This window comes from Mollisia scopiformis, assembly GCF_001500285.1.
Source record: "Mollisia scopiformis unplaced genomic scaffold LY89scaffold_21, whole genome shotgun sequence".
NCBI classification, from domain to species: Eukaryota; Fungi; Ascomycota; class Leotiomycetes; order Helotiales; family Mollisiaceae; genus Mollisia; species Mollisia scopiformis.
Genome location: NW_017263601.1, coordinates 220939 through 246882, shown reverse-complemented (window position 1 = coordinate 246882; position 25944 = coordinate 220939). Strand labels below are relative to the sequence as shown.

The 25944-nt window shown below is 49.2% G+C and overlaps 8 protein-coding genes across 8 annotated transcripts in view; 5 read left to right on the top strand and 3 right to left on the bottom strand.

The window, feature by feature from the left end:
• Nucleotides 1–684: 684 nt before the first annotated feature.
• LY89DRAFT_592692 (uncharacterized protein) lies at nt 685–2816 on the top strand (the record flags this gene model as incomplete). The annotated part of the gene is made up of 2 exons (XM_018209712.1): nt 685–861; nt 933–2816. The coding sequence occupies 2 exons, from the start codon at nt 685–687 to the stop codon at nt 2814–2816; spliced, it is 2061 nt and encodes a 686-aa protein (XP_018066674.1).
• Nucleotides 2817–4389: 1573 nt separating this feature from the next.
• LY89DRAFT_652748 (uncharacterized protein) lies at nt 4390–7463 on the top strand (the record flags this gene model as incomplete). Its single annotated transcript, XM_018212217.1, has 3 exons — nt 4390–4691; nt 4861–4944; nt 5302–7463. Exons 1-3 carry the CDS (start codon nt 4637–4639, stop codon nt 7461–7463), a joined length of 2301 nt encoding a protein of 766 aa, XP_018066673.1. The 5' UTR covers nt 4390–4636.
• A 3812-nt stretch (nt 7464–11275) lies between these two features.
• On the bottom strand, nt 11276–12069 carry LY89DRAFT_205373 (uncharacterized protein). The gene has a single exon (XM_018205816.1). It carries the CDS (start codon nt 11866–11868, stop codon nt 11470–11472), a length of 399 nt encoding a protein of 132 aa, XP_018066672.1. The 5' UTR covers nt 11869–12069; the 3' UTR covers nt 11276–11469.
• Nucleotides 11793–12361, top strand: LY89DRAFT_688067 (uncharacterized protein). The gene has a single exon (XM_018215632.1). It carries the CDS (start codon nt 12066–12068, stop codon nt 12297–12299), a length of 234 nt encoding a protein of 77 aa, XP_018066671.1. The 5' UTR covers nt 11793–12065; the 3' UTR covers nt 12300–12361.
• A 3759-nt stretch (nt 12362–16120) lies between these two features.
• LY89DRAFT_738105 (uncharacterized protein) lies at nt 16121–16495 on the bottom strand (the record flags this gene model as incomplete). The annotated part of the gene is made up of 1 exon (XM_018220327.1): nt 16121–16495. One exon carries the CDS (start codon nt 16493–16495, stop codon nt 16121–16123), a length of 375 nt encoding a protein of 124 aa, XP_018066670.1.
• A 2061-nt stretch (nt 16496–18556) lies between these two features.
• On the top strand, nt 18557–20402 carry LY89DRAFT_699657 (DUF1752-domain-containing protein; the record flags this gene model as incomplete). Its single annotated transcript, XM_018217069.1, has 2 exons — nt 18557–18656; nt 18715–20402. 2 exons carry the CDS (start codon nt 18557–18559, stop codon nt 20400–20402), a joined length of 1788 nt encoding a protein of 595 aa, XP_018066669.1.
• A 2761-nt stretch (nt 20403–23163) lies between these two features.
• On the top strand, nt 23164–23938 carry LY89DRAFT_688062 (uncharacterized protein). The gene has a single exon (XM_018215631.1). The coding sequence runs from the start codon at nt 23171–23173 to the stop codon at nt 23624–23626; it is 456 nt and encodes a 151-aa protein (XP_018066668.1). The 5' UTR covers nt 23164–23170; the 3' UTR covers nt 23627–23938.
• A 1667-nt stretch (nt 23939–25605) lies between these two features.
• LY89DRAFT_593225 (HET-domain-containing protein) overlaps nt 25606–25944 on the bottom strand; it is a gene marked incomplete at both ends in the record, with an annotated part of 3470 nt that continues 3131 nt past the window's right edge. The window contains one exon of the mRNA XM_018209739.1: nt 25606–25939. Coding sequence (XP_018066667.1) covers nt 25606–25939 — 334 coding nt within the window. The remainder of the gene's footprint in view (nt 25940–25944) is intronic.

The window sequence follows — 25944 nt, the reverse complement described above, 5'->3', positions numbered from 1 at the left end:
TCACTTTCATAATGCCGCCTTTCATTCCGTACGACCCATTGGGCCCGAGGACGAGTACCAAAATCTCGACCCATGAATGGGAAAAGCATCGTGAACTTCTAGAGACCCTCTATGAGAGTATGAAGTTACAAAAGATCAGGGAGAGCATGAAAGAGGAACATGGTTTCCAGGCAAGGTCTGTCTCTGTCGTGGTATTGATGATAACAAAACCAGGCTGAGGTGAAAATAGTGTCAGACAATATAAACAAAAATTCAAAGACTGGGGCCTGGCCAAGAATATTCCCAAAAGGGACATGAAGGTGATAGTTCGAAAAGAAGACGAGCGAAAAGCAGATGGAAAGCTGCGAACCAAAGCTTTTTGCCATGATCAAGAAGTCAGCGAGCAAAAGTTGAAGAGATTTCGGAGGGACAATCATAAAGCAGAAATGGTCATGAGTCCACCAGCAGGTAAGTGAGGCTTATAACAACTGGAAAGCAAGTCAACAAATGTGTTAAGTCGTATGCTAAAATGGAGTAGCCACCCCGACTTATATAACCGTTGCGACCCCTTCAAGTTGTGCTTCGGACTCAACAGAGGAATCTGTTGACCAGGATCCTTTAACGCAAGATGATTTATACAATGATATTCCGTTGAATCTGCAAGACCTTGCATTGATGCACCGAGAGATGGAAAACGATGTTAACATGGACCAACTAGACGAACTGGGCGGTCAAGAGCATCACCTCTGGGAATTCTGTGACGAGATCTGGACACTTGTCCTTAAGTATATTGAGTTCGACGATGTGTTCGCTCTAGGTCAGACATGCAAAAGACTTCACTCGCTGTTGCTGGATGACAGCGTCTGCGAAGCAATTCTCCAGGTATGTTTGCAATGCCATTTTTCTTTTGGCTGCGGTTCTCGAGGGATTGAACGAGTACTAAAGACTGTCAGAACACAATACCATATTCGAAAGAAGCACTGAAAGCTAGGAATCTTTCTCGAGGATATGCATCTGCCTTTTGGAGAGCTGCTAAGCGACGTGCGGCTTTTCGTGCAGGGGACCCATTTGCTGTTGTTAATCTCGGTTTCGCAAACTCGTTTTTGTATAATGAAGGCTTGCTCTGCTACCTCCTCGAAGATAGAATCCGGATCCTTGATCTCCACTCATCTGAATCAACTGAGACTGTGGTCAACATGGCTGACCTGCTAGATCAAAAAGTCTGGCGCGGCCCGGACCAAAATACAACCGTTGGACTCACACTTCTACATTACTCAAGTGGCGTTCTCTCCTGCTGCTATAAGCAAGCTTGGAACGAAAATGCATGGCTTATACTGATCAAGATCGAAACCGGACAAATCTTGGGGACTGTACGTCTTCATTCTACAGAGAAGCTCTTCGCTCGAAACAATGAAAGTATGCTCTATTATGGAACCCACTCAGGAAAAGATGGAGGGCCTGAAGGTCATTCCTGGGAGGTCAAATGTTTTGATCTCGTTACCAGATTCAGCTTTGAGACCAAGCTTGAATTCTTTGATGTCTCGAACGCAAACATCGGCTCCACTACCTGCTTCGAAATTTATGACGGGTACCTCTACGCGATCTCCAACCGATTGCCAGTGACTGGACCGAATTCTGAACTTGAAACCGAGCAAGACGAATGGTCATTCTATCGCTGTAGGAGATTCCCCACCGTATTTCCCACCAACCTCTTCTGTGAGAAGGCTACCGATCATATAACCTGGCCGAGAAATTATCAATGGGGTCCGACAGATACCCGGCGGACAACTCTCAATTTACGCAAAGACGAACACTCGGGAGCTTTGAAAATCGTCGAAACACGTATGGGATGGCTGGCTAGTATGCATCGAAGTCAGCGCATATGTTATATGACGGATCTTGCTTTCGTTATTCAGCATGGACTTCACCTCCCCAGATACCCCATCCCATATTCGGGATCAGCATTGGCCAAAGATATCTTCGAATTGAAGTGGCCCGTAGATGAATACTTCAAGCAACGCATCGCCTCGCTCGATCCGTTTTTAAGAGACAGTCGACCGCTTGATAAGAAGCTTAGAGAAGCTCATCGAATTACTCATCCAGAAACTTGGAAAGGCCCACCGCAAGAGATACAGCCCTGTAATGATCAGACTCCACACATGGCAAATAAATTCCAGATTCAATATTATGATAGCGCGTCTGGCACTTTTCTTGATATAATAGGCGACTACATACCCACGGAATCGCCCGCCAGAAGTCATCTTCATCTGCAAGCTCAAAGCAGACGATTCGGCCCACCAATACTTGATCGTGAGGGTCATTTGACACCACCATCGCGTGTTTCTTCAACGACCCTCAATAAAATTTTCATGCCAAGCACTATCAAATGGTGGCCTGAGTTTTATGATTCAGACCTTGACGTGATACGCAGGCTGCTGAATCCACCAGGTCAATTGAGTGACGTGAAAGGAATAGTAGATGAACGCTCTCTTGTCTACTCTGCCGGATCTAGAGACATCCCTGGTGCTCTCATCTTCATAAGCTTCGATCCAGCTATCAATCTTGCTGGGGTTGAGCCATGGAAGCCTCGGAGACAAAGTAAATACACTGCAGAAGCATACTTTAATGACGATAAAGCAACGAAATCTAGCGGTCTGATGAAGCCGCAAAGTCAACGTAGACATGATAGACCAGGGGAAGTCGTCGTTAATGAGACGGCCTCTTCCATACAACAAGGTACCACTACAAAAGATATGCCCGCTCCACACAAATGGTGTTGGAAGGAACGTGCCAGGTATCTGGACGTTGGACAAGGCTTCGACTTTGGACTGCGATAGTCCGAAAAAGGCAAAATGCTGTTCGCTATGGCGGCAATTAAGATAAACAATCCAGGATCAATACCACTCATCGCTTCCACTTCAAGTTCATGCTCAAGCCATGCGATCACGCTACCAAGAAAAACTCTAGCCTCTTGTCAGCAATGGTTAAGAAGTACATGCCAAACAAGAGAGACATTGAACGCCCATGTTCTTGGTATGAATCTTAGGACTGTGATGTAAAGCAAGATGCTGCAGCTGATGCATGCAATAGGGGTGAAGGGCATAATGAGCAGGCTTGATTGCCAAGGAAGTTGTGGCATGGAAAAATATTCGTTTTAACTTCAAAACTGTTGGAAATACGGTCCATATTAGGTGAGTCTGATGTCACGAGATCTCGCGTGACACTAGACTGAATGGGGATTAGCTCCATTCAAGCTCGAGTATATCCTCAAGCTCCTAGTCTTCTTAGCTCTTCAGTCAATCAACACTGATTCAACCTGCCTGCTTCCCTGCCCTCGTGATCCTTCTAGGTGATCATTACACCTGAAGGGGATACGAGTTAAAGAAAAACTTTATATTTATTATTTGTATTGTACAAACACCATCTTCCCAGACTCAGAGTAGACATCCTATCAACAATCAGGAGTGCAGAAAGCCACTCGGCGATACTGCTAGAAGAATATCTGCTTGCGAGTGCATCATCAAGGTAAGGGGGTTCCTCCGAACAGATTAATCAACAAATGAGAGAATCGCGGCAGACTACTTGAATCCCAAGAACCCGGTCGCGTCCACTGCAAATAGCGGCATCTCAGAAGACATCCCCAACAACAAGCCCTCACTCAAACAATCTCCAAGAACCTTGGAAGCTCGCTTCTGAGCTCGGCTCAACCCCCCTTTAATACTTTATCTCGGGAATGGTTGCCATCTCGGCATAGCTCCATTCAACTCGTCCTTCACTTCCACCGACAAAACCCAGCAAGCCCGTATCGGGAGGGGAAATGAGACACGGGAAGTAGAGATGTTGACGTCTTCGATTCGTCGGGACGTGATTACGGCAAACAGAACTCCCAAGAAACTGCAGATTTCGAAACGGTCAAATGCCATGTTGCTCCCCAACAGCTCGGCATGTCTCTACCAACATGGAAAAATCCGCGACACGCGACGTGAACACAGTCAGCCCGGAAGTGGAGTAACTTTACTTCTAAATGCCTTGTTTCAGATGGTTGTGATTGGGGAAGAAGATGACAGGAGGAAGAATGTTGATGTTGGGAAGCGAGGAAGGTGTCGTCATGGGCTTGGGGGGCGTGCCGACCATTTCTCCGGCCCCACAACAGTCTGGGGAAGAACGATCCTGATGACTAGCTAGAAATAATAGAAAAATATTAAATCGGAATATAAAAATCTGAGAATTAATTCAATATGAAAATGGCTCATATGGAATCATCTTTGGGACTCAGCAGATGACTCAAATCCCGGGCTCATCTGGAGTCATTTTGCAGTTGTGCATTGAAGGCAAAAAAATCTTCTGACTCACCCAGCTGCGCTCCGTGATCCCGCCGGCCTTTGATAAGAAGACCTCATGAAAAGGTAACGCAACAACACGCATCGCAACCTTTCAGCTTCTGACAAAGGCGAAACCCAAAGAAGAAGCTGCAACAAGTCACTCGCTCTTCCTCTTTGCCACGACTTTCCTGCCTAACCCTAATTATAACGTCAGCCTGTCTATCCTTCTCCATCTCCCCGTCCCTGGTCCCCGCCATTGCCCTCCACACGGCACTATCACAATTCGCGGCCAGGCTTCGCCGTCTCATATCAAGGCAGACAACAACAACAAAATCATGGAGAGCAACAACACAAATAGTAATAGTAACAGCCTTACATCACCGAACACAGGTCAGCAGTCATGTCCCATCTCTCACCGCCCCAACTCTCCTCCTCCCACACTTCATGCAGCGCAATGGAAACCAAGGTTGCAACGCATCGCACAGTCCGGCCGTGGCTGAAGGGACCGCGGTCATCTGCCTGTAACTTGCTCGGTTGACTGACTTTGATGCGCTGGCAGGACTTACGAGTGATGGCGACGGGGCGCGAAACCCAGGACATCCGCTGCACTCAGCAAGGATATGTCGTTACTTCAGTCGAACAGGTAAGATCACATTATTATTCTCCGAATTATTTATTTTATTCGAATTATTGCTATTCTTTTTGGAGCGTTTTGAATTTTTCAATTGGTGCGTTGGTGCGATATGCAAGATGTACGCCGATGTGTTGTGCAGCATGCTTCGTGAATCAAGTGATATTGAACCCGTCCAACACGAGCGTGGGGGTAATACGCTATTCTTGATCTTCCTCTCGAAGTGTTGAGAGCCTTCAAGATAGTTGAGTTGGCTTTGTCATGAGGAGGCGGCTTGCCACTAGACGTTGTACCACGTGATGATGAAACTGTGCAACTGCATTGGAGAGGACAGTCATCACACGATATCAGATGCTGATTGAGAGATAGGATCTTGTCGTGCCGGCACCTCGTGTCAGTATCTGCACGATGACACCCGATTACCTGGCAGTGCAATGAAGGGCAAGGAGGCAGAGCAGTCCGAGTCTTCCGTTGTAGGAGACGATGGAAAGACTCAGGACCGGAGACAGGCCGTTACGAAGCCTGTACCAGCTTCACGAGTTGTGCCTAAACCTGTGCCACAAGCACAAGCTCAGGATCCCCGAGAATTTCAATTGGGTCAGATTAGGAGGCGATTCTCACCAAAGGAGACGAATCAGCATGGAGGAGCTTTACTGAAGTTCAGCCTCGCACCATCAGATCCAGACTTCCCCTTTGAGATGTCAGCCTTGGATTGTCTACTCTCAGTACCTTCGAGTTACCCAAAGGATAAGCCTTCACTGAAGGTTGGCAACAAAGACATACCTCGTGGTTTTGCCATCAATGTTGAGCAGGGCTTTGAAGGTTTGGTTGAGGAGAAGCCTGATGCAACTCTGCTGGAGTTGATGAAGGCTCTTGACAAGAACCTGGAAACTTTTCTCTCCGCCCCGAAGGCAGATACAGTCAAGTTGGTTCCGAACAAGGACACTCGACATCTGTCTTCTACACCAAGTCGTGCAGTTGAGCCTATAATTGCTCCTAGGGTTGAGGTTGAGTCAACAAAGCCTCTTCCCACTAGCTCTACCAGTGCTCCAAAATCAGTGGAAAATTTCACTTCGCAGCAAAAATCCGAAGCCCTCAAGACCAGAGAAGCGGAGACTAGGCAGCTTGAGGCACGCATGGGTCGACTTCCACTGTACAAGAAGTCCGGAGATGGCATTGCATATACATTGCCACTTGAGCCCAGACGACGCAATGAGCTACCAGTGGTATTACAAGCTGTCAAAACTACTACGCTATTCGTTCCCTTGCTCTATCCACTGCAACCATGTCGAATTGGTTTTGAAGGCATCGATGGAGATGCCCCAAAATCAGTCGAGGCAGGTTTTCTCCAGAGAGCAACAGAACAAAAAGCCACATTGATGGCACAAGTCAACTATCTCGCATCGAATATGTATATTTTAGCCAAAAATCCATTGGCAACACCACCAGTCAAAGCACCAGAACCTATTGCTACAACAATCACTCAAGCACCAACTACTGAAGGACATCAAGATCCTGAGCGAAGTCACATCCAATACATTTCTCGACCACCAGAATGGGAAGTTATCGATCACGAAGATGTCTCTGACGCTGACACGGATGATCTCTACTCCTACGACACAGGAGACTCATCTGATCAAGGCGGAGGCGTAGAAGTTACCCATGAAGCAGAAGCAGGACCTGCTCAACCAGCTCCAAACCCAGAACGTGGAACGGCTATCTCATTCCCCTTCATCGAACTCTACGGCATCGAATTACTAGAAGTTGTCAACCTGAACATCACAGTCAAGTGCGAGCGCTGCAAAGAAACGACTGAGGTCAAGAGCCTCAAAACCGGTATCACCAAGTCAGAAAGCTGCAGAAAATGTGCCACTCCACTCAGCATCACCTTCCGCCGCGACCTGGTCCACGCCCACGCCGTCCGAGCCGGCTTCCTCGACCTCGAAGGCTGCATCGTAGGAGACATGCTCCCCAGCACCTTCCAACCCACCTGCTCCCAATGCTCAACACCGTATCCACTCCCAGGAATCGTCTCTGTTCGAGGTGAAACAACAACCAACGTCTGTCGGGAATGCCACCAAAAATTCACCTTCAGCATCCCCACCATCAAATTCCTCCGCATCTCCTCCTCCCACCTCCCCTCCTCGCTCCCCCCTCGCCGCAAGAAAGAAACCCTCGGCCTAGTCCCCGGCACCGAACTCCCCAAACGCGGCCGCTGTCGCCATTACGCTAAGTCTTACCGCTGGTTCCGCTTCAGCTGCTGCGCAAAGGTGTACGCGTGCGACAAGTGCCACGATGCGGAGGAGGAACATGTGCATGAGTGGGCGAATAGGATGGTGTGCGGGTGGTGTAGTCGGGAGCAGAATTATCGGCCGGAGGACTGCGGTGTTTGTCATGGGAATCTGACGGGGAAGAGGGGCGGGACGGCGTTTTGGGAGGGAGGGAAGGGGACGAGAGATCGGGTTAAGATGAGTAGGAAGGATCCAAGGAAGCATAGGAGGGTTGGTGGGGGTGGGGTGAAGAAGTCGTGAGTGAGGGAGGGAGAGAGGAGACGGTGAAGAGAGATAGGGGATGAAAGACTGCTTATGGATCGGGCCGCAGAATGGGCCAGAGATATTCATTCTTCCGATTCTTGTTTTGTGTCTGTCTCTTGTCACGATCAAGACTCTACTTCTCGATAACCGAGCAAACAAAGAAATAAATAAATACCAAAAACATCAAATAAAGATATGAAACAAGATATGCAAACCATTCTCCTGTCTCTCCCCCACGCCTCTTTCAAAAAAAGATACTGGGGTACACATATCAGAGTGGAGTTCTGCCTCCGCAATCCCAGAGCAAAAACTGCACGTGCTTGCTTCATCCTCACTGAAGATATACACAAACACGTGCTTCCCATCTCCCATCCCCCCTCTTCTCCTTCCCCTCTCCCTACCCCAAAGAAAAAAATGTTGACAAACACGGCTCTCACTTCCGCATCCCCGTAAATATTACAGATCATAAACTCCCTCTCCTCCTCTCTCTTCTCTCTCCCCTCTCCCGTTCTGAGGTGAGATCTGACCCTCCCTTCCTCCCTTCCTCCCTCCCTTTCTCTCTCTCTCTTACCCGCAGCTTCTGCAAGTGAGAACTTCTGGCAAACGCTCTCTCTCTCACTTCAGTTCAGTTCAATTCAGCAATATGCATGCATACATGCACAAACCCTCCCGAATCCGACTGAGCGAGCGAGCGAGCGGATATCTCTCCGACGACGCATGCGGGCGGAAAGACGAACGACAGATCGTAAAAAAACTAAAACTATAAGGCAAAGTAAGGCAGAAAAAGGGATAAGGCAAAGAAAGGGACAGAACGGGAGGCAACTCGCAGCAGATACTGCAACAATATTTCCTTTCGTTCAGCCTCGCGGTGTACAGTGAGTACAGTACAGCACAACACTTATGCAAGTAGCCTCCCGTGACGGACGGCAGAGAAAGTACAGTACAGTGCAGTACAGTACAGTATGCAGAACAAAATCCGAATTCCCGGTCATCGTCACATTCAATGTTGTGATACCTCGAATATGTTAATCCAAATAGGGGAAGCAAGCGGAAAGAAAAAGGTTACACCCTTCCGTCGGGGCGGTGCGTAGTGCGTTGATGCACCCCACGCTTTTAGGAGAGAATGGGGGTTACACGATGGGAGGGTTTTACTCCCACACTTTCCATTTCTGGGTGTGAACCTTACTAGGGTTGAAGCTGGGGTTGGAGTTGAGCAATAATCGAACGCAAGGAAATAAAATAATAAAAACAATATTCCATGAAAAAGAGGAGAAGGGAGGAAAGTCAAAACACCAACCTCCTGCTCCAGAAGCTCCACAATCCCAAGCGGATGGCACAGCATGTGGTTCCGGTGCACAGGCGCACCAATCAGCAGCCCGGCATCTGGGTCGTGGGCTTTCGTCTCCAGGGTCTGGGGTGTGATGTGTGAAGGAAGGGGGAATGTGGATGTGGATGTGGATGTGGATGTGGATGTGGGGTCTGATTAACTTCCCAATCCGGCGTGACGGGTTCGTTCTCTCCAAGATTCGGAGAGGTTAGTTAATTTGAATAGATTGCATGGATTGCTTTGAACGATGGGTTTGGGAAGTTGGAGTGCATGCATGGCAGGCTCGGAAAAGACTATGTTAGTGTCCTGGTTGTTGGTAGTGGTACGGAGATCCTCATCGGCCGGTGATTTTTGATTCCTCGCCCTCGAGAAGAGAAGAGAAGAGATGCAAGTAATACAGTATCTGACTCCCTCTGACCTGACTGTATGCCGACGGCGGCATGGACCGCACCGCACCGCACGCAAACACGCAATGCGCCGACCGACTATCATCAGCAAGCATTCATCCATCTAGACTTATCGCGACAGAAAAAGCAATCATGTACTCCCCACGCCGCTCGTGAATATCGAGGCGTAAGGCGTGCTTTTGGCACACGTGTGTGAAAGTCGCCTATCAGCACCAGACCCCAAAGATGGGGAGTCGGAAATCCGAGCCCACGTGGGGGTTAGGGTCGTTCTATCTAGAACCGATTGATTGAGTGTGTGGTCGAGATCTTTGCTTGATGGAGAAGGAGGTTGAGTGTTCTCCTCCTCGGAGAATAAAAGGATGAGGCACGAGGGCAGGTTGATCCTCTCGAGACCTGCGGTCACGCCGTCGTTGACTTTTTGTCGCCCCTCAACTACTCACTTGATAAGGGAGGAGAGAGATAAAGACGCCGAACTGGTGGGTGGACTGCTTATCTGTAGTGGTAGTGGTAATACTTATCGATATCGCCGAAGGCTTGTCTGTCTGCTGGGAAAAGAAAAGGACCAAGAGAGGAGGAGAAGGAGTGTAACGTGGGATTTTCGATTTTCCGACGACGACGACATCCCTGGATGTACGACCCGGGGAGGAGTTCATTTCCATTCCATTCCCAGAGAAGGAGGTGGTGGTGTGTTGGATGACAGGAAAAGAGAGAGAAAATAAATAATGAAATTGAGTTTAAGGCCAAAACCGATGCAGTGGTTGGATCCGGGGAAGTGGATTTGACAAGTGTGTTTGTTTGTTCGTTCGTTCGGGTCAGCGAATTGGATAAATGTACCTCAACGGCTGAATAAATGATCGTGAACCATTTACTTATACGTCTCTCTGTGCGACATTTGGCAATCAAACCGTGGATAGGATTGGTGAGCATGACTTGTTGAGTTTTGGATAACCATTTTCTTTTCGTGTCGTGTGAGGTGCTTTTGCTCTCTTTGATCAACGGTTGTCTCGAAAGGAAGGGCTGGCTGGCGAGCTGGAAAGACGGTCCTTCCTCCCGACAAGCCATCTAGTCTTCTGACGACTGACACGATGGCTAAGCTCTCTCCTCAAACGCCTTCCGTCGTCGAGAATTAATTCCTCCTCAATTAAACTCGAGGTCTTCCTTCCTTCCAAGGTAGTAACGATCTCGTGATGATGATAATGCCCGCGGTTGAAAGCGCCGGCAAAATTCATCTCCACAAACATGTGATCAGGTCTGAAGTCCCTTCGGTTCCAGGTTCTCGAACGGACAAACTTGATCCATCCACATGACAGCCTTCCGTCTTCCTCCTCCCCGACGGTCACGACTAGTAAGCATTTTCCGCTCCGCTCAGGCATGCGTCAATTAATCCAATGAATCCCATCGCATTCCAAACCCCTCTTTTTTACCCGGCTTTTTCTCGTCCAACCAACTCCGCAATTGAGCAAAACCCACCACTATTTATTTGCTCAATCGCATTTCGCACGAATGGGAGTCTCTCCATCCACTATTCTTGCAAAGAGGAGAAAAGAGGGCCAAAAAAGAGGAGAATCTGACAATTGTTACAAGCAAAACCCCGTTCCATCAAAACTAAATCGGCCCTCCTTCGGTAAAAGCCACATGGCGACAGTGCCTATTCCCCTGTCCAGAATCCAGACTCTCTTTGCCCCATCTTCCAACAATCGGTCCGGAACTCTGGACGCGAGCTGCATGGAAGTTCTAGCGTCAAACGCTAGAAGGGTGGGCTGCGGTCGGGTGAGGGTACACAGGATGCAGACGGCAGGGGTATGCAGGATTATTGGGTGGGCGAGCGGGCGGCTGTTTGGAAGAGGTGGGGTGGGGTGGACGAACGAGGGCCACATGTGAGTGGCGTACCTTGCAGCGGAAGTTCTGGCGATGCTTCCACGCGGCTGGGTGGATTGCGTTTGCTTAGCCTGAGCGTTGCGAATATTGCACCCGTATTGCCATATTCCTCGTCAGCTATTTTTCTGTTTTTGGATCCTTTTTTTTCTTTCTAGTTTTTCTCTTTGGTGCTGCTTGTGTACGAACGAGTTTGCGCAGTCTTTGGTAAATGAGGATTTTCACTGTTCGGTGACGACAGAGAGAGAAGAAAGAGGAATCACGGGTCGCAAGCTCAGGTTCCGCGGTACCTTTGCGCTCGTTGAGCAGGGGCTCGTCCTCTTCCGATTTCCCTGTTTAGGATATCTCCATCATTTCCCAGTGGGTTGGACCCTGCGTCGGCTCTCCGCGTGCGTTATGCCCTCTCAGCAGGGGTTGATGATTTTATTTTCTGATTTGAGAAGAGTTTGGTCCTCTGTAACGTGGTAAGCAGGGGAAGGGTCGTCGCCGTTGATTGCAAGCTTGCTTGCAAGGTGATAAGGGCAAGAGGTTCTTCTTCATTTCGGGAGGGGATCCCGCGAGGCGGACCGTTGTCTGGGGTGTCGGAGATGTGGAGGGTCTGAGGGTGAGCGAGAGAGTGTATCGCTGCATTAGGAAGGAATGAGATACCAAAGTGGATGTTAAGTAACTGCGTCGGAGATATTGGGTTTGATGCTCGAGGATCCAGTTCCTTGGGCTCGCTCGCGCGTTCTTGTTCCTGGTTTATTTCGTACCCAGAGATCTCGATAACTTGAATGAGTGTCTCGGGCATCATAACCCTATCGAGAAAGTGCTCGAGCAGAACAGAACTCAATCTTTCCACCCAAGTCAAAGCAACCAAAACTATTGCTGCCCACTCACCAATAACCCAAACCCAAACCAACACCCAAGATCTTCAAAGTCCTGCCCTGGCTACGGTCCGGCTCCCTTCCCCGAGACGAGAAACCAAACCTTCACAGACCAGACAAAGCCATGAACTATCCACCCCCTATCACACACCACAAATGTTTCATCGCTGACTCGCTAGAAACCTCTGCGAGAAGTGAAGTGAGGCTCGGATCGCTCCCGAGTAACGAAGATGAGACGGTGCCTGTCGGCATTTGGTGCTTCGTGTTATTTTCGATGATCGTCGCTCACTTTGGGTCGTTGGACGTTGGTCGAGATTCGAAGGATCTTCATGACTCGGGACTGTGTCTGGACGGGTGATGACTTTCCCGCCTCATCATCACATCACAGTAGTAGCATGCCCAAACCAAATGCATTCATTTTCTGTCCTCGAAATGTGGATGCGATTGGATATGTTCCTTCCTTCCATTCTGAATTACTGAACTCGGAAAAAGCTGAACATGCCTCCTTTCCACTCTCTCATTCTCACCTCAAAATACTCGAACCAGCGAACCTAATTGTCCACCTCGTCTCCTACCTAGCCGCCGGATCGCATTCCCCGCGCTTACGTTTACCAAACTTACCTGCCAGACTTCACTACCAATCCAATGTGCGGCCAGGGTACGGCAGTTCTGAAAGCTGCACCGCTGCACCGCTGCACCGCTGCACCGCTGTGATGGGCAAGCTGAGGGCTTGGTAAGGCGCACACGTGGAGGTAGGTATCTTTGTGCATGAACATCCAGTCACGGGTTGGTATGCTTTGGAGATTCGATTGATGCCTACCTACCTACCTACCTACCTTAGGCATAGAATAAATAATTCGTGATAAAAAGAAAGAATCACGACGAATTCTAGACTCTCTCGTGGGATGGATCGATCACCTGTCAACGATTCGGCCGAGTACAGTATTGTACGTGATTGTGACATGAGGTGATAGTGACAAGCGGTGATTCGAATGTGGGGCCCCCGAGGTAGTCTCGGGAATCTCTGTACTTGTACCCCAACTTTTCTCCGCGTGGAGGAGTGAGGGAGTGAGTGAGGCTGTCTGGTCATTCATTGTCATATGACACCGAACACAAACCATCACCAGGATACCCAAGTCGGTCGTGAAAGAGGATTCCACCTCGTCCGAATCAGGAACTAAAGGTTAGGATTTGCAAATATTAATAATTTGAGGATTAATTAATTATTTTCTGAAGTTAAAGAAAGAGGAGGAGATAATTCTTATTCGTCACAACCCCATCGAATGAATCCCAAGCGGTTACAAACACGCAGCACAAGCACATAATTCGTTAGCTTACCGCTTGCTGCTGACTTCGCCACCATGTATGTACTGTATGCACATTGAAGGTATTATTGGGGGCTGAACACCGCGACAAGGCTGAGTATCACTATTGTCCGCGTGATGGGACTCCTGTACCACAAATACGTGCCAATGAAGCCGCAAGGGTTTCGGGATCTTCAGCTTTGGATTAAATGGGAATGTGTGATTTGGCGAAGGGGTTTAAGTGCTGAGAATGAGCTTACGAAGGACGGTACTTAGGCTTTCTTTCTTTTCTCCATGCGGAGTAAATTCGTAATTACTTACTTGGACGGTACCTGAGTGCTTCATCACGAGTTCAGCTGCATGTACCGCCACACCAGGCTGAGTCCGAGCTGCGTGCTGGGCGTCAGATGATGGAGGGTTTGATGCGTTGGCAGAGGAGATCGGCGTGATGATGGTTCCCTTATCAATCGGTATGTAAGTATTGGCATTTCATTCACGGCTTCGTAATAGTTCTCGGGCGCTGTGATGTTGCCCAGATGATCTCTGTCGGAAATACCCCTAGGTCGGTGATCGTAGCGCTGCTATTTGAGTGTGAAATGCGAGATGGCGAATGTGATGCTTTGATTTGTTTCATGAGTTGTTCAATTCAATCACAACCCGTTCGCTGGGTCCCTTTCGCACGTACAGGTCGGTCGAGCACAGGGCGATTCTATGTTGCGTGTGACCATCTCGAAATGTTGCTCCCGAAATAAACATTTCCCTTTCCATCTTGGTGGTGCGGACCAATGAGAAAATTCAAAACAGGGGAATTATGTGATAGTGATTGAATAAAAGGAGGTAAGCGCGCGCGCACAACTCTCATGGCATAAAAAGTGGTATTATTTCTTTTCGAATTCTCGCTGTTTGATTGATGGATGTGCACAAAAAGCTGACACAATCTGGTCGAGCGGTACGGGTCGAGCCTCCACCGAGCACAGTCATGTGGTGATGCTTTCGTGGGGTAGGACGGGAGCCGTGGGGGGTCTATTTGATTTCTAGATCTTCCTTCGTGTTGAAAGAAGGAAGCAAAGGAATGAACTCATTCTTTATTCCTTTGCTCTAGACCTAAGAGATCAGATGCTGCAAAGCATGAGGATCGTGAGATGTTGCATTCTTAGTCGTCTGGGCCCAGATGCAAACTGGAATGTGGACGCTTTGTAACTGGTCAGAAAAGGTCGCCTTGCGATGAAATGATCGACGGCACGGGGACGGGGAAGCTAGTTCCAAAGTCCCGGAGCTGACTTGGTGGTGTTGGATGGTCATTTTGTGATAGCGAGGGCAAAATGCTGGATTTAGGAGATGAGAACTGAGCGAAAGCCAGATTTGGACCTTGGACCGCCTTCATGCAGTTATTTGCATTGTTGCCTTGCCTCGAAAGACCAATGCAGCTCGATTTGCTTTCTTTGTTGTTTGATGTAAGGATAGAGCACCAGGAGATGACCTGAATGCGCCGCAGAGAGACAGAATAATCTGATTCCAAGATGTCCACGAGGGGCTCCCGAATAGGCAGTCGGAATCTCCATCTCCATGCGCTGTGGTTGACCGGGTGTGGGGGTGAATACATTACGGAGTACAGGCCAGGACAGCACCTCATCTACGGCGCCGATACCATGAGTTGGGGTGGTTGGTGTCTCATGATGCGGCCTTCCAGAAGAAACACTGGCGTTTGGGGGCTTTCAGAGGCGCATCTTGTACCGAATTGGCCCCCCAGTGTAGGCCAACGAATTCGAGCCATCTGACATCGTGTGCGACGTCCCTGACTTTATCCATTGAAGGGTTTGGGATGATTGACACACCTCCTTTCTGGACAGCAGGAGAGGTAAGGATACAAGCCAATCCGGGGAAGTAGAGCCTCTCATTACTTACCAGCTGCGTCTAGGCATGTGGGCGTCGCAACCAGAGGGAGAGGAATGGTGATACGTCGCAATGACCCCATACTTGGTATTAGAGATCGACTCCTGTTACCGTGGATGCTATCGAAACACATTTGTTTTCTGGTCGGAAAGGCCATTCATTCACTCGCATCAGGATCTCCAACTGCGGAATCTTGATTTGGGGAGTCGTGTTACAGGATCGGAGTGTTTTGGGGCGTCCGAAAAACAGGATTCAGGTACGGAGAGTACCTCTCTATTGGTGAAATTCGTGACCGATTTTGCGACAAGGCTCAAATTCACAAAATGTAAAGTATTGCGCAAGATAAATTAAGTTTATACTTGATATTTATAATAAAAACGTAGAATAACTTTTTGATAAATCAGAATTAAAGTTTAATTAGAAATAAACTTTGTAGTAGTGTGCAATGTTGGAGTTGGTATAGGATATTTTGGTGTTCTCGGGTGCCAAAATCGGCAAGGAATTTCACAGATGGAGGAAAACCTCCATCGTGGCTCGTGGCATTCGTCCAAAGATGTTGGTAATTGCTTCCGATCCTCGGGAACTTACTGGTGACCCCGTCAATATATCGTTTGGTTTGCCCTTCCGTCATATTGAATAGAATTTGAGACAGTTGGTTCTCGTGGTCCAATATTCTTCTTGCAATACCATGCTTCTTCAACCTGTGTCGTCCGAACAGTTGGAAACTTTTGTTTTACATCATCGTGACAGCGTTCTAGGCTGAATAATCTCATCTTCCGACCGAGACATGGGGATCGTCATGATACGTGAGCCCAAGCCGGTTCCAGCTTGACGATGGATGAGGAGTGTAAAGTCCGGTACAGTACAGTAAACGCAAACGTAAACTCACACGACTCATCCCTTTACGGCACAGGCACGACTCGCTGAGGGGAAGGACGGACATGACAAGCCCATTTGAGGTTCATCATCAATTCATCATCCCTCAGTCATAGAAACAAACGACCAGGGTCCACGTCTGGGTGTGGTGTGTTGCTTGTTGGGTCTGCGGTGGCAGGTAAGCATCGCCGGGATTTCGAATTTGGCGTCGACGATGACCTCTTGCGCAGAGCGCAGGGCTCTTGATGCTGGTAGGATCCAAAGCTTCGGGATGCTGCCCTGCAAAGGGAGGTGTCATGGGGAAGGGCAAGAGGGGCCAAAAGGGGGAAGGCGTCTTTGGGTGTTCAGGAGGCGTGTGGACGTTGGAGGAGGAGAGGAGGAGAGGAGGAGAACGTCCAGGATCCGGGAGACATGGCTGTTTCCACATGGAACTTCCCCGGCACTGCTCACGACAGCCCTGGTAGCACCGAGGTGTAGCCATTGCTGCCCGTTTGGACTGAGAACTACTACCCCAAGCGGGTTAGCAGCATCAGATTGGTCCCGCTGGAGCTGCTAGTGGGCATTCCTAGTCTCTGCCCCTTGGGGCAATTGAGATCAGACTGCCGATTGGAATTGGAGAAGGCTGAGTGAGTGAGTTCATTCAGCCAGGCGTTTGACCGCCAGATGGCAGAAAGCAGGCAAAGCACATCATCAGCTGCACTCACACATCCTTTCCAGGTCACTCACTCACTGGCAGGTCACATCTAGACGCCAGACATTCTATCTCTGGCCGGCAGGCAGACTGCTGACTGAACAATTCTTCAGCGGAAGGATGGACTGCACGGTACAGTACAGTGCTTCATTACTTCATGGAAATTGCAGCGTGTTTCGAAGACGATACTGTAGCATTCCGACCATCAGCGCCCAAGCAGACCTCGTGCACGACCAGATGAAGCGGCCCAGGATCGCTGGCTTCCGCCGGCCTCAGCGCACATGACTGCCTCCCTCGGCCCACGAAGGCCACTGACCAGGTTTAGCAGCGGTACTGTCCCCTAGGAAAGCATCCTGTGATATCCTACTCCTACCTACTACAGTATCGGTCGTCGGCGCAGAGGAAGAAACAGTGGAGCAGGAGCACTGAGGCAAACGGGCGAACGTGAACGTGGAAATGCAACTTCCGACCCGCCTCGGGGCCTCCTGGATGGAGCTGGTGAGTGAGAGTGAGTGATGAGGTTTGAGTCAGGCAGTCAAGTCCTGGGAATGAGCCTGTAAGCCTGAGCCTGAGCCTGGTCTGGCTGAAGTGAAGTGAAGTGCAACAACCGCGGCGGTGGCAATCTACAGGAGCAGCAATTGAGGCACTGCATCCGAAGAGAACAGTTCTCGAACATCAAGATGATTAGGGCGGTATGAGAAGCGTGAGAACGAGCTTTCGCCTTGCGTATGCGTCTGCGTTTGCGTTTGCATGATTTGCGCATGAACATGATCGAGCATGATGATGAGCAAGAGAGCATGAGCATGAGCATGAGCATGAGCATGAGCATGAGCATGAGAGTGAGTATCGAAATACCACCGCCGCCAGACCGACCGAGTCGAGTCTTCCTCCATACAGTAAGTACAGTACAGTAGCAATACGAACGACTCCCTCAGAGTCGAACGAAGTTACTGTAAACTTCCGGATCACACACGCGGCGCTGAGAGCGAGCAGGTCAGTGAGTGATGAGGGATGAGTGATGAGTGACTGAATCGTGCTCTTCACTTCCCTTCACTCCCCTTCACTCCCCTTCACTCCCCTTCCCTCCAGCCACGGCGGATCCCCGAGCCCAAAAACGCGCCTCTCTCTTTTACCCCCATCTTTTGTCTTGCACCCCCCCGACCCACTCACAGCCCCGGTCTTTCACACGCTCTCCACCCGGGCCTCGAATCCCGAGCCAGGCCTCCAGCGGTGTCTCCATTGTCCAGCCCAAAGGGGTAGCATCTGAAAGCAGCCCCCTTTCGCCTAGTCGCGCCCACTCATATTACTTCTTTTGGCTAAGGTCGCCGCCCGCACAACAACGAAAAGCCCACGCCACGAGCAAAAGCAAATGGCCCCAAGACCCATGCGCTCCTTCCTCAATGTCCCACACATCGACGACTACTTACAGACGCGACATCCACCTCAAAGGAAAACCTCCCCTTCCTCTCCAAACACGACTGCATCCGAACCCAGACCAACCTTCACTTACTCTCCCCACAAAGCAGTGCAACTATTCTACAGCATCGCATCTCTCCGTCTCTGCTATCATCGCCGCATACGATCTATCATCTTGACTGCAGTCGCATCCGCAGTGTTAATGCATCTCGCCGCTGATATCGATTACGATACCGAATAGTCCCGATCCCGCATTCGATACCAGCACGCACCCTTCGGCGCAACCACGCAGACAAAGCAGTCGAACGCGCAACGAACTCTTAAAGCATTACTTCACCTTTTCTGCATCGCTCTGCGAGTCAATCGCGAGCATCCACCAACAGTCGTGTCTTCCCAATAACAACTGCTCGTGAGCGAGCTACAACATCTGACATCATGCCCTCAAGACTAGATGCGCCCGTCCTGACCGTGGACGTGGGCCTCATACACAAGGTCGACACTCGCAATGTCGAGAACCTGTTCAGCATGTGGACTGGTGAGCATTGTCCTCGCTGGCGTTTCACGGAATGCAGCACGTACTAACATATGCACAGTCTTCTCACGATGCGCGGGATCCCTCGAAGAAGGTCGAAGATTGGAGAACTTGAGCTGGAGATTATGGAACAGAGAAACCTTCTGCTGCGATCCAGTCTCAGAAGCCAACGCAACCACACCAGCGATCTCCATTGCGTCGAGAAGTTCAGAAGGTCGGTACTCAACAACAGAAGTACCCAGTCTCTCTGGCAGTCTCGACTCACTCGTCGACGAAGAAGCTCTCGAATTCGAATCAGACAACACCTCAGCTTCAACTTCAGCTCCCCTCGATATCTCACGCCCTCAGATCCTTCGACAAGACTCAGTACACAGCAGGAGTCGAGGTCGAGAACGTCACATTACACCTGATGATTTGGAGAAGATGGTTATCACAATAAAGGAGAAGAAGAATTTAGAGCCATTATATCTCACCCCACACTTCAATCTGGCACCACTCCCAGACAGGATTCCAGAACCCACAGCACCTCCAACCATTCCAGAAATCACCACATCTTCCATGGAGAGCGAGTCAACATCAGAAAATGCCTCTGAGCAGTCAGCACAACCAGCCTCAACAGATTCCGCTAGTGGTGCATCCATCAAGAGCACAACCAGTGTGGTCAGGGGTTTCTCACCATCACATGTCAGCTCCTCGTATCGATCGATCCCTCTTTTATCCGCCCCATCATCCATCCCCACTGCAGATCTTACCGACGCTCCTACATCCAAAGGTCCTCAACCAAAGAAAGGTCAAATGTTTGCTCTCGGTGGTTCCTCCGGTGAAGACTCCATGAGCGAGCAACCCAATTCGATCGATAGCAAGTTGGTACCTCAACAAAAGAAGAAGAACGCCATGTTCAGCTTCGGTGGATCCTCGAATGAAGATGAAAGTTCCCTTCCTCAGAAGATGTCATCACGCGGTGCACTTTCTGAAGGTCAATACCTCACGAAGAACAAGAAGCAAACTTCCTTCCGAGAAGAGGTCACGACGCGCACCATCAAGGAAGAACAACCATTCGACGACGACGTCTTCGAGACCGATGAGGACGAGATTGACGAGAGTGCCATTGATGATGATGACGACTCCTCGGATTGGGAAGACTCCATCGAAGACAGTGGCAACGCCAGCATCGATGAGAAGACTTTCTTCCAACGCGTCGACTCGAGACCCAACCTGACTTCGCGTCGCTCCTTGATCACGACTATGCTTCATCAGAATGACCGGGCGAACGCTCTCGCAAACGCTGCCGCGGCATCAAAATCCACCTCGGCTTTGCAGCGATCGCGTACCTCGTCACCAAATGGTCCATCTTTGGCTGCTTCCCCCGATTCCGATGATGCGGCTCCTCTCATGATGAAGAAGGGTCTGAAGCCCATTGCCGAGGTCCCTCGATCCGCAGCTCGACCAATCATTCAGACTACTACCAACATTACTCCTCATCAACAAGCTCTCTCTCCTCGCACTACCCGCCGAAACATGCTCGCATCAGAGCTCACCGTCAGTCTTCGTCAACACCTCCTCTGGGAACGCAAACAAAAGTCCCAAACCGCGAATGCAGTCCTGAAGCGCAGACACACAGCACACGATGTCGCGAACCTCAAGGAATACCCAGATAAACCATGCTTAAAGGATGATAGCGAGCCAACGAAGACCTGGAACGAAATCTTCAACAACGGGCTTGGCGAATACCATTCCCGAGGATGGTAATCATTCATAATTGTAATGATCGATCAACATACACAATATATACAATCGGCCCCACATACAATACACGAAGCCGTATATTGGCTTCACAGCCTCATCAGCATTTCTTGTCTCGATACTCTTGGCACAGAGGTCGACACAGGATACTCGGATACCACAGCATCAGCATTGGGATGGAATAATGTTTACTGCTCGCACCAGCATTTGATTTTCAGCGTCTTTTTTGCTTTCTTGTTTTCACATCATTGCGTGCGTGGAACGGCCTATACATTGGTGGCGTTTTGGCCTTGATCCACCACTTCCTTCCTCAATTGGGAAACTGGTACACAGGACAGGGCCACGGATCACGGAAAAGAAGTGAGGGTTTACGTTTGATACCGAGCTCGATCCGGTTCGTGGCAACATGACTGGCAGCTAATGAAATAGGGATACTAAGGCGTTTTCGGAAGATACCATGGTTTTGATCTTTTACCTTGCTTCAACGCGCCTATTTGGCGGTTTGTAAAACTGGTGTGTGCTACGATAGTGGAGTCGAGCTGGCTTGTGTTACCGAGCCTTGGGATCTGGATTTGTGATTGTCCCCATCATTATCAGATGAGTTGGACATGACAGAACCTGGAAAATGGTCCCAATAGGGCGAATGGATGACGCAGTCAGTAATTGCAGATCAAGCAAACAAGCATTTGGGATGGATGGTTACGCAAAACCTGGCCTGGTCTGGCCAGACAGGACAAAAAGGGATTACAGCGAGCGAGTTAGTTAGCAAGCATGCAGAGCGACCCTACCACACAAAATAAAAACATCCAAAAAGTTGTACACAAAACATCATCATTCATTCAAAGCCTTCCATTCCCAAACGTGACTATTTCATCTCCTTTCTTACTTCCACTGACTTACTTAGCTCCGACGCACCACACATCAAATACACATGCAGTGCCACGCCAAACCGCAAATTCGTTCATCAGCGTGAGCGCAGCCGCCGTCGCACACGTGCTACGCGTGGCGGGGGTCAGGAGCTTGGATTTTTGATTTTTTATTTTGATTTTTTGATTTTTTTTGTCTTGGACGGGTATTTGGGGGGGAGGTGGGGCGTGGTTGTGGCGCATGTTGTGTTACCTCTTAGTTGAGAAGAGGGACGGAGGGAAGGATGGGAGGGTTTGTGGTAGCTGCGGTATGAAAGGAAGGGTTTGTGCCTTGTGTCTTGTGTTCTTTGTGGTGGTAGTGGGAGGCGGATGTTGTGGGAGCTGGATGGGGAATACCCAGTTACCTGGCCTAGGGAGGTAACTGGCCTAGGGAGGGAGGGAGGGCTTGGTGGAGGGGAGTTGTGTTACCACATGCTTAGGTAGATGTTTGGATTAGGTTGGGGTGAGGCAGGGAGGGGTCACGTTTTATTGGGATTTGGATTTGAGATTTGGAACGGGGTTGTGGATTGGGAGACTTGTGATGTCAGGAGGTTAGAGAGGATCAGGAAGAGGGGAGGATGAGTGAGTTGGCTTGTGATTTCGGAGTCTCGTTGCTCAACTCAGCTCGATTGATGGGGATGGGGATGGGGATGAGGATGTGTTACAGAGCTTACTATGACAATGATCTTACTCGGTGTTCTCTAGGTCGCTATCTCGCTAGGTATCGAAACCAGGGCTGTGGATTGTTCACGCGTTATCAAAAGCCAGGGCAGGGGTAAAGATACATTGAGGCTATCCATCCATCCATCCAACAACCAAGAACGTGGACCTTGGCCTCCATACCTAGATATTACTCGGTAAGCAAGCAAGTAAGCACCGCACCCCATTCACCCGATCGCGAAAGTCTGCTTTCGGTGCTTTTACCAGAAGTTGGCAGCACATGGCACATTTCGTAATGATGAAGGAAGGCACGGATTCTGTGCCCAAACAGGAAAGAAAAATTGATATGGGCGTAAGATAATGTAAGCAACTTCACACCCTCTTCTTCTTCCCGGGGAAGAAGGGGAAGGGGGCTCCGCGGACCGTTGCGCTGCGGATGCAGATCATCATTCAATCGTTTCATTACATTTCTTTTACGCACGGCGGATGGCGATTTGACGAGCGGGTGCGTGGGCGGGATGGATGGGGAACGAGGTGGTGAATCGGAGGGGTGAGATGAGATGAGATGGTGGGGGGAGGGGTTTGGGGTCATTGCTATATGGGGGGTTTCGCGATGCGGCGCGGTGAGAGAAGGGTGAGGCGTATTGCCTTTGTTGGAGTCGTATTGCGAGGGGCGCGGATGGATTGGAGGGGATGGAGGGAGGGTGAGGCTGGTGATCGTGGGTTTGGATGATGATGCGGAGGAGAGGAGAGAGGATTGGGATGACTGTGTTTGGGGTTGTATGGAGATGGATGACAGTGCCACAACAGCTCGTAATCTGGACGAAATGAATGACTGCCGGTGTGTTTTTAGGTCTTTTTTGAGTTTGGGCTGATGTGAGAGCGTGGGATGTAAGTTTGTACATCTCGGACGCCTGTATGTCATGATGGAAGATGAGAATGAATGATTTGCTCGCGATGAATGATTCGGAAAAGAAAGAAAGTGCATAAAAATTATTTGTGGTTAGCATTATTGCTGAGTTGTGATAGTTTGCATAAATGCGGTGAGGCACAATTCGTGTGTGTCCATTGGTTGGGATGCGAACCGGTGGTGTTGAGGACTGCTTTCCCTTTTGGGATTATTTGGAAATATTTATTATTTCTAATTCTTTGCCAATTCTTTTTTTTTTTGGACCCCTTGAAATTTTCTCTTTCGAACAAGACTCGGGAATGGGAGCGAGATTGAGTGTGGCTGGTAAGCACTACATGACTCTACAGTATCGAGTCTGCAAATTTCTTCGGACTATACCGCCGCCACAAGGCTATTGTTTCGATTGTGGATATCTTTTCCACATGAAAATCACAAGGCTGATTCTTTTCATACGAGACTTTTCGAGACTCCTCTTTCAACGGCCCTTTTTATTTTCGTCCATATCCATAATAATAATCTCCACTACAAATCCAGAACTTCTTCCAACTCAACTTGATGCTCGCTTGACACAAGGGATCCAGTGTTTCGTCCAATTTTTCTCCGTCCGAGGTTTTCTGGGTTTCGTTTCTGCTTCTGGTTACGTTTCCAGGAGATGCAACTATGGTAAGGCTGCGGTAGGGGCACATGAGATAATGGGTGGCTTGCTTGCAGTGGATGCAAGGGAGGTTTGGGATTGGGAGGATGACTTGTCGTGAAGGGGGCGTTATTGGTGTACCCACCGCTGGCAGAGTTTTGGTTTCTAGGGGTCCTCTCCGCTGGGGTTGCAGTACCGCTGAAGGTGTTGTTACAGCTGCTGTAAGGCGCACAAATCGCTGTCGAGTACCTATTCTTCCACTTTAGCCTGAAGTCCCTTGTGGGAGGACAGGACTCGAGGAGGCTGCGCACGCGGGTGGTATAACGACTGGATGAAGATACGAAGGATGGGCGGTATGTGTCTTAATCCGCCTCTTTTCCAGTCATGAGAACTATTGAAGATAGTATTGAAAAGATAATAGGATGGCGCAGATAATAATGGCCCCGAGAGTATTATTTTCACAACGGTCCTATTCCGGGGAACTTCGGGAATCCCACCAACCCCTCACCGCAAGGCTGAACAGCCTCACCGCCAGTTCGAACTCTCCTCTTGGTCCCAGTGATCTCCAAGATTTTCACTCACACAGCAAGCACGAATGCAAGATAAACATCAGCCGCTGTGGACGCATGAACTTTGCTAGCTAGGAGCCATGTCACCGTGTACATGTTACATGTACCTATGTATCTCAGCATCGCACGACGACCACTCAATCCATTCCATAACCTTACCGCCCATTCATCAACCCGTCGATTCCTCGTTCTCCACCTCTCGCGGCAGTCGATCTGCCTCGTCTCTTGTTTTGACTCGAGTCCAGACCGATTGATCTTCGATACAAGGTGGAGCTTTTCTTTCTGCCTGATTACGGGGTCGGCGTCTGACGGCGGGCAGTTCGTTGGCCTGGCTGAATTACGGTCCTGAGCTGAGGAAACTGAGTTACCCAAGTGGGACTTCCGAGCGCCGCGCCAAAAGCTTGGTTCTTGTTTCTGGAGAACGATGACGACGAGGTGCAGACACGGGACCGGAAATGGGAAATAGTCGAATATTTGAGTTTTGTTTATTGTTTTAGAGGTTTAAATGTTTTGCTAAGGGCCGGTACGGGGTATTGTGGAAAATGAATGCTGGATTTTCTTCTTGTTGTTTTTGTTGTTGCTTGAATCAAGTTTGGGGATTGTGGATGAAATTTTTTGCGATGAGTTTACGAGTCAGACGACCACTTTATGTTTTTCTTGTTTATTTGTTTTTGCATACGAGTCACTCTGAACAGCAAGTTTTGCCCTCAAGTGAGGTAACGTCCGTCCCTACATAGCGAGACGCACCCCGTTACGAGACACTAAATTTAATTTCGCATTTCAACATTCGCTTCTGCAATTTTCAGCTTTATAATCTATGCTAGATGGTTCTCCCGACGTACTTCTACAGGATCCTCACATAGTAGATGAAACCTGGATGTCTTGGTCCTCGCCATCATCAGTTTGCTTATCGTAGGATTTAATGCCCAAGATTTACCCCCCTGCTGCATCGTCGACATCCCCAGCTATTCAAATTTCGGAGGCCTCATAGTGAAGCGTAATACCAGATAAATATTATATTAGACTTTAAGAACAATCAGTTTTGTGGATTTAGTATGCGAATCCGGCCGAGCAGGGAGAGAATAGCGTCTGATGCGCATCATGGGCTCTCTTTATAGCGGCGTATACTATGATGTATTGGGTGAGTGGAAGTTATGCCAAGCAAGTTGGCACAATCACGAAATACTCTACAGGCTCACGATGGTGGGCTGGCTGTGCTTGATTCTGGACCAGAAATTAAACGAGACATCTAAATAATCTATTATTCATATGAATGGGTATAATAGCAGAGTCGTGAAAAGAAGTCTTTGTAATTATGGCTTACCTAGCATTCAGCCTGAACATGTAACAAGAACTATCGTTGGTTCCGAGTTCAACATAGTGTCCTTTCAACGTTCTGCTCGAAATATTGAGAATTGCTTCAGATTGACACTTAATGGATGCTGAGTTCCCTTTAGGAGTGTCTTCCCAGCTTGCGGAGTATCCGCTTAAGAGACCTCGACTTTGTTTCTCCAATCGTTGTAAAACCATCCTAGGCTGCTTCTAACCTAGCAGACGCAACTTGCAATGCTTGAAGTCGATCTTCAAGCCGCCTACACCATTTCGAAGAAGGTCCTTGGACGGTTGTGTATCCAGCCAATGCCCGACTATACATTGCCTTTGCCAAGTCTTTCCGACCTGTCCGCGAGAAGAGGTCACCAAAAGCAAACATAGTTCTTAACGCTGGTAAATATGAGGGTAGGAGTTCAGGACCAATAGCGTGCTCGTAGCCTTGTAGCGCTCGATTGTACATCTCCTCAGCCTCAGCCAGCTTGCCTTGGTCGGCGTAGAGTTTGCCTAAGTTATGAACCGTATCGAGTATTAACCTGTG